The 14,155-nt window shown below is 45.0% G+C and overlaps 1 protein-coding gene across 22 annotated transcripts in view; it reads right to left on the minus strand.

Moving 5' to 3' along the window:
• Positions 1–14,155, minus strand: part of MYT1L (myelin transcription factor 1 like) — a 529,284-nt gene that overhangs the window by 58,444 nt on the left and 456,685 nt on the right. For all 22 annotated transcript variants that reach the window (XM_073022747.1, XM_073022736.1, XM_038006505.2 and 19 more), the window contains one exon: positions 3,515–3,577. In XM_073022747.1, the coding sequence (XP_072878848.1) occupies positions 3,515–3,577 (63 nt within the window). The remainder of the gene's footprint in view (positions 1–3,514; positions 3,578–14,155) is intronic.

Here is a 14,155-nt window from a genome sequence, read left to right on the forward strand (position 1 = left end):
TGCTATGTGGAGGCCAGAAAACACCACCGCTAAGAGGCAGGTATAACCCCACCTTCTCCAGGTGGTTTAGGCACACACACTTCTTCCAGGGCCATCCTAGGCCCGTGGGGCTGCCGGGAGGTGGGACTTGGAGTCAGATGACATGGGCTCGAGTGCAGTTCTGCTACTGTATCTCCTGGCCCCTCAGTTTCCTCAAATTCAAAAGTTAATGAAATTGCTAATTCTCAGTGCATCCGTGGAGATGGTGGAGGACAGCTCCTTGCCTAAGTTCCCAGAACGGGCCCAGGAGAAGGCCAGGGCTTGGCCTCACTTTTCTCTCAGAAGGGAGCTGGGAATACTCTGCAACTGCAGACAGAACTGGAGTGTGTGCTTTTGTCCTGGGAGCAGGAGGGAGAATTTCAGACACCACAGATGCACGAGGCAGATCTGTGCTCTGAACACGTTCAGGATCATTGTTTGGTGACTTTCCCTCTCACAACAGCCCACAGTGCAGGAGGAGGATGCCTTGAACCCACACAACTACCTTTAATTATGGCACAACTGAGGGAAAAAGGCGGCCAGTGAATCATCATCTAAGTGAAGTTTGGCTATAGTAACATTATCTTCCTGTTCCTGGGAAATAGACAATAGAAGATTAACATGAAAAGAAGTTCCTTCTACTTGCATTTCTGGCCACCAAGAGCCAACAGACCTGGGAGAGTTCCCTTGTTTGCTTGTTGGCTTCTGTCTGTCTTTAGCAGCCAAACACACAGAACTGCACTTATTTCGCTGGGGCCTCCATCTTTCTTTAGCGGGAACTTTTCTTCTGAGCAATGTGCTCAGCCCTGTTTAGACGTCTATGCCAGGGAAGCTGTTACTGGAACAAGTAATGTCACAAGGTGTTCCACCTTCAGTACACTAAAACCCTGAGAGGCCTCTGCCTAGGTCTCAGATTTGCCAAACACAAATCACTCTTACTTTCCAACTCCACTGACTTACCCTGGGATTATTTACTCCAGGCATAGATCGTAGCTTAAATTTGAGCTTAGATTAGATTTTAATCATGGGTTTGTGCTATATTAATACTTAGCAGTCTAAGATATATGTAAAATGAATAAAATGTTTAAACAACATGATGACTAAATTTACATGATGACAACCCCCACCAAAAAAAATGAGTAGAAAAACAGACATTTGGACACGAAGTGACCAGGAAGTGTTCACCTTACGGGGTGCTGACATTATGCCACGCCGGAAGCTCTGGCCATGTGATAGGACCGAGACATCGCTTTTCTAAGATTGAAATAAAGAGCAGTATGGAATGTTCTTGTCTTTGTATATTTAATTGGAGTTTTACAAATTTTTATTTAATCTAAACCAGTGATTTAATTCTGGCAGTCTTGCTGGATGGCGTGACTCACTCTTGTTCTACCAAACGTGGTGGCTGTTTCTGTGCTGCCTGGTGAAGCCGCATCAATGTAATAAGCCTCTGCTGTCCCTGGTCTGTGGCAGTGGTCCCCTCAGGGGACACTCAGCAATGACTACAGGCATCTTTGGTTGTCATGAATGGGTGGATACTCCTGGCATCTGGTGGGTGAGGACCAGGGATGCCGCACAGGTCCCGTGGTGTGGAAGACGGCCCCCATGGCAAACAGCCATCTGCCCCCACATGCCAGCACTGCAGAGGCTGAGGAATCTGGGTCAAGAGCGTGAGACATTGGCACTGAGTCTGAAGAATCCTCCCCCAAGTTGTAGACTTCATTTTTCTTTGGTGGCATTCACAATTTGTGCTTTTCGTAGACACGTGCTGTTTAAACATAGCTCTCAAATGACTGGGATGTGAGCACAGGAGCAAATTACTTTCAGTGAGATTTTGATGACAAAACAATCATCCTGTGAGTTCTGTTTCTAATCCAAAATGCCAGCCAAGTCAGGTGAGGGTCCCTTCCTCTGACCACCGGGATCTGGTCACTCAGGGACAGACAGTGGGTTTCACTCAGCAACTCTGTGCAGACAACCTTGCCCTGGGGGGCGGGGGGGCCATTATCCACTGCTGACACTCTCTTTAACTCTCCTAGCTTCCTTTCTCTCCCTCTCTCCCTGCCTTCCCTTCCCTCCCCCTCCCCTCCCCTCCCCCTGCCTTCCTGCCTTCCCTGCCTTTTCTCTCTCTCTTTCTTTTTTCTTGCAAGCAGTATGTTAAAAGCAAGAGGCCTCACCTGCTTCTGGACTGCCTACTTTATAATCTAAAATTTAGAGAGAGGAAGGGGAGCAGATATCGTACAACTTAGTTTATTTATTTGATAGATGCAGCATTGTTTCCCATACGGGGAGACTTCACTTTAAATCGGTCTTATTTCAGAAACATTCTTGTCCTCACCTTGGCATTGGCTGTTGGTACATCTAAACGTTACTTAAACATTCGTGGCATGTAGTGGATTTGCCTTTGTGTGGACAATATTTTCACAAAGGTTTTCTTCTTGACCAAAACTTTAGTTGAGCTCCTCTGGGTCCTTCACTAGAATGCACCCGACCTTGACTTCCCTCTCTGTCCTTGTAGGATCCAGTTTGAGCAAGAATCCTTCTAAATCAGTTTAAGAACAATTCCCCACCATCTGTCTGAGCACTTGGAGATCCTACCACCCTGGCCAGCCATCAGCAATGATCCCATCAAGTCCATTGGCCAGAAATCCCTTCTCCTTGATGCTTCCTGTGGGGAATTTTGCATCCACTGACCCCAACCTGCTCCCCACTTGTCCTCAATGGGGTTCGAGTTGAGTCCAGTCTCTCTGACTGCAGGAGCTCATTGCATGGCCCCTGGACCTCTTGCCCTGCCCACCCCTCCTTGAATGGTCTGATGTACCGTCTTTAACAAGTGGTGAACTTTTTCTCGAATAGTACCACAATTTCTTTCCGTTCTCAGCTAAATAGTGTCTCTCCTCAATTCCATGTTCATCCAGTAGTTACTGAATGTCAGGTAGCATAGAATTTTTGTTATCTCACATGACCAAATCTCTATATTATATTTTGGACACGACCCTCTCTTTGGGAGAGACAGTGCCTAGACTTTGTAACATTAAGTGCTTCTGTTGCACTTAGCTCTACTGAAGCCTGCTTAGAATAACTGTACAGCTTTGTGGTCCAATCTTAATTTTAAGAGACCAACTCTCAGTAGTATTAGAATGTGTGTCTTTTGATGGCTTTTCTCGGGGATTTTATAGTAGATACTGTTCTTTTTCCTTTACTCTTCCAATTTAGAAAGAAGTGCTGCTGGATGACTAGGAATGTCTCTCAGTGGGGCTACTTGCACTGCACGTGAGATGTCCTGAGAGGAGACAGTGGCCCTGGAAAAGGAAGGTTTGCTTTCTAAGAGAAGCTCCAATGAGGACGTCACTGCTTTATGGTGCTCAGAGTCTCTAGATCCCTAATTTTGCCGATGGTGTCAAACTTTGCAAGGCTTGGAGCCTGAAGTGAGTGATATTCCCACCATTTCAGTGAGAAGGAGCATTTTGGAGAGAAGAGTAGCATCTCTACATACCTCCGATGAGAAGCATAATTGCCGGTGATATGTCCAGAACCGTCACAGCCAGGTGTGGGGCACCTACAATCAAAAACGCAAATTGTGTTAAAATTGAAAGGAATAAAATTCCCTGAAAAATTAACTATTTTTTATCCAAAAAGCAAACTAACTCTACTGCTTCACCTCCTACTTGAAAGAAGCTGAGTGGAGCTGGAAGTCACCGCGGCCACACGCACACCTTCCGGAGCACCAGGAGCTTCGTGGCCGCTCCGCTCCCCACAGTCTCTGGAGCAGATGCCGCACTTTTGGTCCCCAGGCTGCTCATTCTAGAATCTGTCTTCCCTCCTAACAGCCCACCTTTTTTCTCCCCTCATTCTTAAAGCTCAAGAGAGCCAGCAACCACGGGGCTTGTTATTGCACCAGTCCACGTGTGAAGCGAGGCTCACACATGAACAGATGTGCCCTGAGGTCTGAGAGAATGGTCTTAGTCTGAACTCAGATGCCAGCACTACAAAGGCACCCCTTCCACGGACCGACCAGGGCTGCGGCCAGCCTGGGTGGCCCCATGGAGCAGTAAGGGTAGTGACCTGTATCTGGACCATGGGAATACAGGCCGACCGTCTTCCCGACGACCACTGCACTCAGGCAGGTTTGATGGCCCTTAAAATAGTTGTTACTCTTGAGCAATATGAGAACATAAATCAGTTCAGATCCACCAGGTCAGTCAGTGGAGAGGCTCTGAACAGTTCACGGGGACACATGCTCATCTACTGAATTCTACCGAGGCGACCCCATCCTGTTTCTTAATTAAAGTCTTGCCATTTCTCTAATCAGAGACTTTTCTTAAAAGAGCTTTATAATTATATTGCCCTCCGTATAACTTCTTAAGTATGCTGTCTCAAGAATAATAAGATGGCACTGCAAACACATTTGCACTTTGGGCTATTTCAGTTGCATCTGCACCCACCATGAATGTAAAAATTAAGAAAAAATTCCCCTTTATTTCTATTACATTTGTAACTCTCCAAAAATGACAAGGATAAAGCAACTTAGTGAGCAATATTACCCCAGTAGGAAGCATCAAAGCGTACTCCATGCCCCTTCCTGCCTCAGTGAGTACCTGAATTCTTGTCAAGATCAAGAATCACAATTTAAAAACAGTTAATACATGTCTGCTGCTCCTAGAGATTTCAATTTGCTTTCCACTCAGAAAGTCACTGTGGATGGGATATTGGGGCTGAGACCAGGACAGCAAGGTGCTTACTTAAGGTGGGCTTTCTCAGGATCAGAGGAGAACGGCAGGGATTAGAGTGGAAATACATGAAATTGGCCGAATTTTAAATGTATGAATGTCATATTTTGACACTTGGATGTGTAAATGGTTTTCAGTACTCTCCTTTAGTCCTAAGAAAGGGAACAGAACTCTAGATCTCAGGGTATAGAAATGGATGTTTTCCATATCATATTAGAGGAAAAGTCTAACTTAGGACCTGCTCCCGGGAGAATGAGGGTCACTGAGTAAAGAAGCAGTGGAGGGTTCTTCTGTGTGCTCCCATCACCGCCCTTCAGACTAAGGGTAATTGGGGTCTTTAAAAGAGGAGTTGGAGGCAGAACAGTGATGAAGTATTTCAAACAGTCTCTGCATATCATGAACAACCCTCCAAATCCAATTGTTAGACCTGATTTTTGTTCAAGTAACAGCTGTTTACATACACTTAAAGTTTGATCATAAGACTATTCAGTCAGTTGCTAGGTAATTATTGTCTAAAAAATAAATTAAATGACTGAACTTAACTAGCTGGTTTTTCAAATGACACCTTATATGGGTAAACTCCAAACCCATAAGCTTACACAGGAAGGTATATTTGAAAGCAACAAAAATCATTCTATCCAAGAGAAGCTAATCTTGGTGCATGTATCTGTATTAAAAATGTACCAAGAAACAGTAATATACACTTGGCATTACTTTTTGCTTAAGAAAAGAAAAAGATTCTTGAACTTTCTAATTCAAGTACGTAGTGCACGTTTATTTAAAATTTATTCATTTTAACATGGCTAAACATTTTTGAGATTTATTTTGTTGGGGCAGAAGGAAGTTGACTCTTCTCAAATTTAAAGTGAGACATTATAGCCAAATAATTCAGTGAAAATCATATTTTTACTACCTATAAAAGTTTTTGTGGTAGTTTTTATGTGTTTAAATGTCATTTGTGAACGTATAATCCATTGTTTGATAAGAAAATAGGTGTTTTAACCAGTGACTGTGGTAACTTAATGTCCTGTCCAATACTTTTATTGCTTGGTTTGTATGTCCTTCTTGTTATGGGAGAATATGCTTTTTAAAAAGCTTATTAATAACTCTTTCCCAATTTATATCTTAAAAAGCTAAAGAACACTGGATTTATACAATTTTGGGGGGTAGGATAAAACAACTGATTGCTCTTGCTGCATTTCTGGGGTGGGATGGGGTTGTGGGAGAACCTGAACTACTTTGAAAACATTAGATTTCAGTATAAATACAACTCACAACTGCTAGCATTGAGGGTGGTGGGGGGACACTGTGTGGGTTTCATTTTATTTAATTTATTAATTAGTCTTTAAATTAGGGCTTTTTGTGAGATTACTGGACCATCATTAAATGTGACTATGTAAAGAGATTAATGATACATATGGAGGGCTCCACCAAAGTCCACTAAATAAGCAGTACTCAAGTGCAGACTGCAAGCTCAAATATATCTGTGTTACGAGATTAATTGCAAATAGCAAGTGTGGTGCTGAAGTCTACACCAGTGGGATTAGATGAGTGTTACGCTCTTAATTTTAAAATCAAACTAGGTTTCAGTAAAAAAGTTTTTAAAATGTCCTCTTTCATCATGAGAACAAACAAAATGAGATTGACTTGGCTTATTTTTAGAGCTTTCACCGTGTTAAGGAAGAAAAAAAATCACTGGAAAGAGGCCTTTGTCTCTTAAAAGGATTGTTCTCATTTCCAGGGTTTGGAGGTGGGTGTGTGGGGTGAGCATCCCACGCATGCCACTTGCTAGTCGCCTGAATGAATGTGGGGAAACTCTTTGGCCTGACAAGGCTCACAGGCCTCCTGGGCCGGACGTCGTCTCCTTCTGAGACGCCTCCACCTGCCTGCACAGGCTCCTGTGAACGCCACAGTTCAGACTGCCCTCAAGGTCAATTCCCTTCACCAGCGCCCAGGGCAGAGACATGCTGGAAACACTGGCTGTGTCTCCCTGAGATAACCAGCCCCGGTTTTCGGGGGTAGTAATTCAGCTTTTCCATCTTTAGGTGGTGCTTCTAGACCACAGAAGGCAGCCCCGACCGGCTTTTCAACCCTTCTAACCGCTCTTGGTATCCATTTTTATGTTACTGTGCAAGAATTTAAGGCTCTTTAAAAACTCATAGATTTACATACAAATTTCCTGGCTTTAAGAAATCTCAACATTAAAAAAAAAAAAAAAAAAACAATGTTCTGAAGTCGATGGATGGGGAAGTGACTGTTCATCTAACAAAAGGGATCTTCGCCTCTCAAACCCAGTCAGCTCCAGGATCCTCGGCAATGGGCGTGGCGTGAAATTGATTTGCAAACATGTGATTTGCATCTGCCCATCTAGGAGCACGCCTTTTCCACGAAGGAAGCCCGGGTGGCACAATCGGCATCCCCCGTGGATAGAATCAGATGGCAGCCTGTGCCGCACAGCTTGGGTCTGGAAATGGCAGAAGAGATTGACTGGGTTTCCATGGAAACGGCCTCAGCTCCCTTGCGGGAGGCTCCGGCTGCAGCGCTGCAGCACTCAGGCTGCTGGGGAGCGGAGCGGGGATGGAAAGAGCACCACTCACCCAGCACCCCGCCTGCTCTCCTGACAGTTACCACCAACAATAGCTGCAAGGCTATTTTAAGTTCCTGTAGATGGTTAAGGTGTAAACTTGCATTAAATAAAACGCTGGGTTATATATACATATGTATATATTTTCTTTTCTCTTCCAAAGATACTATTGTAAAAACAACTGGAGAAAGAAAATGATGAACAAATAATCTCAAAACCCACACGAGCCACCCCACGGATATTTTCAAGACAAAAATATTCCTGATCTTGCTTCATCTCTGGTGATAGGTTTGCCTGAGATTAAGAATTTAAGAGAAAAGAAAAAAGAAAAAAAGAATTTAAGAAGAAAATAACTTTTGGTTGTACATATTAAGAGAAAATAACTTTTAGTTGTACATATTGCTATTTGTCTTGTATAGACATTTAAGAATGGTGATGGAAAAAATCATAATAAAATATTTTAAGCAGTACTTACATTAAAGCCAACATGCAAAATTCAGGCAAATTCTAAACAAAACAAAAACACCCAAGCAACAACAAGTAAACAAAAAGTAAAAGACAGGGACACTCATAAGCATTGGGAACTCTGACTTTAGGGCAGGAGCCCTTCTCAGATAGAAACAGCTGCTCCTGTTGCTTTTGCAGATCTGAGGCATCAGAGAAACGCTTGGACTTGACCCCTTGTCCCCTTTGTGCGCCTGGCCTTGTCTTTACTATCCACCACCAAAGAGACAAGCTCTGTGAGCCTGCGTAAGCAGCAGCATTGGCCACACGTCCGTGGAGGTCATAGATGTGTCCCCCTAACGTAAAAGAAGAACTCAATATCTAGGCATTAAAATACACCATCATAAAAAATCATATAGTTTTCTACTGGTGCACGTCACGCAGCTGGGACCCCCACCAACTGGCTTTTCAGATGCCCTCTGATGCGTCCTTCCCAGGACACAAACCCACTGCTGTGCTGATTTCCTCCCACTTACAAAACCACAACCTGAAGCAGGGTGGTGTACACGAAGCAGCTGTGTCCACCGACTGAAGCTGTTCTGCAGCCCAGTCATTCATACAAATGTCTTGAAAGTGCTCCCTCTAGAGTCTGTCATCCCATCCTCTCTCTTTCAAAAGGAAATAGAATGGAAATTAAATAAACGCTTGCAGTTCTATTCAGCAAGGCATTGAAAGCAGGACATGCTCTTCAGGATAGGGCTGCCTCTAGCTAAATGAATGCTCACAGTACCGCACATTCTACTGCCTAAACCCACTTTACATCAATGCTATCAGAAAACAAGAGAGACTCCCGGAGATAGAGGCCAGAACAGAGCCCACAGCACAGACATTCATCGGCCAGGGGTCGGGACAAGCTGCCACGTGCTTTTGTTGAATGCCCAGAGTCAGTGAGGACAACATCCGACCATCGCCTGCAGAGCAAGTGCACATGGAGGCTCAGAGGCCACAGGCCTGGAAGTCCTCCCAGCCTGACTCAGCGTTTCACAGGAGCATGACCTCGGGGCGAGACCCAGCCGGTCAGCAGGGCGGGGGAGTCCTCCGAGCGTGACTCAGTGTCTTACAGGAGCATGACCGCCGGCCGAGACCCAGCCGGTCCACCACTATCTATCTCCAAATCGGTCTAAAGGGAGAACTATCTGGAAGAGACACGGAATCTCTCATCATGATAGAGTTAACTACTTATTATTATTATTTTTTAAAGTCTTCTGAATGAAGGCTAAAAGGATTCCCAGAATGTTTCAGCTCTGTCCGGATTAATGATCTGGGAGGCTGCCCTCATCTAACTGAGTCATTCCTCAAAGGCTCCCCTGATTTTGAGCTCAGCAGCTAAAATGTACAGAACAACATTGAATATTTGGAGTAATAATGTAAATGTCCGATGGAGAGACTTTGAGTTCTTCTAAGAATTTCTCAGAGAGCCAATTCATGTGTCTTTTTTCATTCCTTTGTTTCGTGGTCGCTCTATCATGGAGACTTAATTAGTAAAACGCAAAATACGAAAAAATAGATTTTTTTCTTTATCCTCCGAATTAAAATAAAATAACAAAAATAAATAATTAGGCCTTACCTATAGGAGAAAAACATATTTGTAAATCAGAATGATTCTGGCCACATGAATAAGGCTTTGCCCCACTTACACGAAAATTTCAATTTTAAAACCTGTTTTTTGCCTAAATAGATCTGGTCCTAAAAATATGTATTGTTCTGAAGCACCGGAGACATGGTAAAAAATTTTTTTTAAATATGCATTTTTTTAAAAAATTTGAGACAGAGTCTCACTCTGTTGCCCAGGCTGGAGTATAGTGGCGCAATCTTGGCTCACTGCAACCTCCTCCTCCCGGGTTCAAGTGATTCTCCTGCCTCAGCCTTCCCAGCAGCTGGGATTACAGGCACGCGCCACCACACCCACCTAATCTTTTGTATTTTTGTAGAGACAGGGTTTTTGCCATGTGGGCCAGGCTGGTCTCGAACTTCTGACCTCAAGTAATCTGCCCGCCTTGGCCTCCCAAAGTGCTGGGATTATGGGTGTGAGCCACCACACTCAGCCTAAATATATATTTTAATTTTGATTCTTGTCATATAAATGGGAAACAATAAAGAAATGTAGAGAAAGGCAAAATGAAGACATTTCAAATGGGAGAAAAAGGCTCGATACTCATTTTTAGTCTGCACTGCTGCAGCTTTCTTTCCAAACGGAAAGAGACCAGGCTAGTTAGGAGCAAGCAGTTCGGAGCTGATCCTCCGTGTCCGACGGCTCCACATCCTTGTATTCAACCAACAAAAGATCAAAACTATTCAGAGAAAAATGATAAAAAGCAATAATAAAAATAATACAAATTTTAAAAATACACTATAACAACTCTGTCAATGGCATTTACTTTGTATTAAGAATTGTATGTAATCCAGAGAAAGTTAAAATGCATGAGAGGATGTGCGCAGCTCGTAGCAGGGACTGGAGCCCCCTTGGATTTGGTATCCTCAGGGGTCCTGGAACCAATTCCCGGGGGACACTGGGAAACAATGACCCTGCATCATTTCTGGCCAGTTTCTTAAAGAGATTACCTGAAGCTCAAGGAAAGGCAAATCCTATAAGTCACTTTTCAATTTGTAAGATACTCAGCGGTTTCGTTTTCTTTTGGAATTCCATGCGAGGTATGCATATTTTGCACTTCTTCCCACGCTAATACAGCAGCGCAGGATCCCGCCGCACAGGGCTTTGATATTTTCCAAGCCACCTTTTGCTACCTTCTCCCGGGTGGAGTCTCCGCTGCCTCCCCCACAGGCACCTCAGCCTCCCTGGCCTGTGCCCTCTCGGAATTCCCTTTCCCAAAGCTTCTCATTAGGAAAGGGTGCGGCGGCACGCCTGCTACTTAGAAGTACCAGATACCGCAGGAGTGCTGCACACACACCCTGACAGCCTGGGGTAGGGTGCTCTTCTCACTAAGCTTCAGTCACTCTCGGTCTCCCCAGAGCCTTTATCCCTGAGATTCTTAGAGGGTCTCCCATTCCGCTTGGTTTCCTGAAAGTCAGGTGAGGGTTTTTCACAACGTGATGTCTAGGATATTCCAGTAGTAGGAAAATCTACACATTTCAAAGTGTGAAGCAGACTTGTCTCTATGAGGGGCATTTAGGTGGAAGGTTTGCTTTCTGATGTATGTGAACTGTGAACACAAAACTCCTTTCTTTCTTTTGGTTCCCAGTACTTTTCTTTTTAAATTACACTCGAAAATAACAACAACAAATACATGGGGAAGAATTTTAAAAGCACCCTTATCATAATTTTTTAAAAATTTCTTTTTCATGATGCAGGTAAGATTTTGGAATGGGCTAGGCCCCAGGTTGCTGAGAACGTGCAAGGGTCATCATGCAAATGAAACTCCAACGTTCTGGTCGTAGGGCCTTGTGGCTGAGAGGGTCCAAGAACTGTGAGGTTATGGCAGGCAAAAGAGCAATGGGGCGGGTGAAGAAGCATTATTAGTTCTATCATGCCCAATAACTGTAGTAACCAGAACACACCCCTGGTTCATCTGGACGACATGCAGGTAGTATCACCCATTGATCAGCAGGAATATTGGCCAGGGGATCTACACTGTGACGTACGGCTCCAGTGCCCACATTAGCACTGGGTCAGCCTCTCACCTGCACCACGTCCCATCCAGCCGCCCTGCCCCCTGGCCCTGGTGCCCCGATGCCCTGGAGGACGCACGCATGCTGCCCCAGCTTTGGGGACAGCACGCTGGATGAGAGGGGCTCTGGGAAAGTGGACCCGGGCAGCGCTGGTGACGGGTCTGGTCCCACTCCCGGGCTTGTTTTCTGGGGACTCTCGTGCTGCGGCTTGGCTGTTTGAGGAGCACCCAGGGGCTGCCGCGGCAGCGTCACTGTCCATGCTGCATGCAGTTTGTCTGTTTCCCGACCATGCAGCCTAGGAATCTTCACTCATCCCTCTGTGTTGATCATGCTGCCCTTGTTGCCAACACTGCGAACCGCTGCAGGGCCGAAAGGCGCCCCAAGTACATCCAGCAATAGGCTCCTGTCCAGTGCGGCAGAACGTACCTAGCACATCCTGACGTCCCATTCACTTAACGGGATGTGTCCATGGGAACTGCTGCCAGAGCACATGCACGTCCAGCAGCAGTGGAGCGGCTAAGCAAGAGGCTGGGGCAGCCGGAGCCAGTATTGGGGTTGGACTCGGAGGACCCATGCAAAAAAGAAATACAAAAGGTGACTGGTGCAGCTGACGCAAGGCAACAGAAACACCACCCCAGCCTCTCGCCCTCGCGTGGAAGAGTGAGTCTCATCCAGGGCCTGATGCATTCAACCACACGCTCGGGATGCAAGGGGCCCCGATTCCACATGCAAAGGGACCTCACTCAGGTTTGGCACACTGGGGCCTGGGGTCGCAAGAGAGGTACTCACCTTGAGTTGATTACATTCAGCTCTAAAGCAGCTAATACCATTTATATGTAGTAAAAACACATTTCAAAATACATTTTATGCGGGTTGTTGCAGGGAATTCCTTTCTGGCGGTGGGATCTGGGATGAGATGTGGAAGACTGAGCATCTCTCCCTTACTGTCAACACAGCCATTATTAGATGGTCTGGAGATGCTTTCACAAACGGTCCTTTGTCCTTCTCACTCTCAGAGGCAAGGACTGTTTGTCCCTTAGGGTAAGGAGCCCCCTGTGGAATGAGTCACTCATCCTGGAGGGTTAATGGTGGGGGCTGGGAGGGGTTCTTTGCAAGGGCTACTGCCTTGACAACACCAATTTTCCAACACCAAGAACCCACTGGATTTCCTGTGAGACCGAGACGGATGATCCACCACTGCGGCGACCATGCTCATGGCCAGTACCACCACTGCTCACCACATGCACACACACTTGCTCACACACACTCACTCCCTAGCCCCAGAGGGCACAAAGGGAAGCACCAATAATGGCCAAAAACCCAAAACGGCTCAGAGATTGTTTGTTTAAATCTGAGGACCCTGAGGCCCTGAGAAACTGAAAGACCCATTCTGTGTGGTATCAGACACAGACTCCGGTGCGGGCCTGGAGGGGTCCTGAGGGCAGCCACTTCTCCCACTGCTGACCCGGGCATGGGGATGGCCACTGCCTATCTCCCTCCGGGAGGGTTTACACTCCTTTTCAGTTACATAAGTAAAAGCAGATCAGTTTCCAAAAGCTGGTAGACTTCAGCTCGCCTTAGGAAAGGCAGGTCTTCCAGGACAGAAGGAAGGAAGGATTTCTAGAGCCACCTAGACAGGAGGGGATGTACATGTCTTTCCTCTTTAGCGGAAATGTTTATCCTCATCTTTAACATTCGTGTTATTTTTTGCTTTCTACTTTTTCTTGTTTGCCTGGTTTGTGGATCTTTTATTATTATTTTTGTAACCCTTAACTTGTCTCATAGAGAAAAGATTTTGTATTCTAATTGGGGTTTTGGGGGGTGTTAAAGACTCTGCTCTGCCTGCAGCCTGTGTAATCCTGGAATTCGCTGAGGTTTTTCACAATTGGGGGTCACTTGATGTTTTCTATTTCTTCCTCCCAAATTCTGCCACGTGCCCCATCCTCATGTTTGTAAGTATGATTTTAAAACTTTTTTGGGGTTTTACTCCTCTTTCAGTCTCTTATTTTTTAAAAAATGGAACATATTCTTCCTTTCTACCACGGAAGCTGTCTTTTCCCTCATTTCAAATCTTGTTTTATATATCAAATTTACAAATTATTTCACAGACTTAATTTTTCAAGAGGTTTAAAAAAAAGATAATCAAAATATCTTTATTTTGCAGGCAAGGAAACAGATGTAAAGAGTTAAGTACCTTTAAGATCAACAAGGAGCAACAAAGCCGAGATTACAGGAACCATCTCTTAACTTCTGGTGCATTTTTACTGCACTAAACGCTTCTTACATGTTCCCTTGTTATCAATAATGCCCACCCCCCAAATCTAGAATCTATCATGTGATCTATGGGGCGGGTTCATTTGTTTTTAAAGCTCAAAGGCTCATTCGTTCCTCTCTTTGTGCTTTTTATTGATGAGTTCACATGGACCTTCCAGGTCATATAAAATTGAGAAGATTGAAGCAGATTCTAGGAAAGAAAATGAAATTTATCTAGAGTTCTGAGTCAGGAAGTAGCCATCCACAGCAGTTGCTAAAAATTACACTGTCCTCTGCTTCTCATGTCTTCCCTCTGGTTACGAAGAGGGCCAAGGAGGGCAGAGAGGTCAGAGCACCTGCTGCAAATGCTGCAGGTATGTGGCCGTCTCATGTTCTGGCTCTGGAATCAGTGAGGTGTGATCCCTGGGGAAAGACGAGA

The sequence above is a fragment of the Chlorocebus sabaeus genome, chromosome 14 (assembly GCF_047675955.1).
Source record: "Chlorocebus sabaeus isolate Y175 chromosome 14, mChlSab1.0.hap1, whole genome shotgun sequence".
Taxonomy (NCBI): Eukaryota; Metazoa; Chordata; class Mammalia; order Primates; family Cercopithecidae; genus Chlorocebus; species Chlorocebus sabaeus.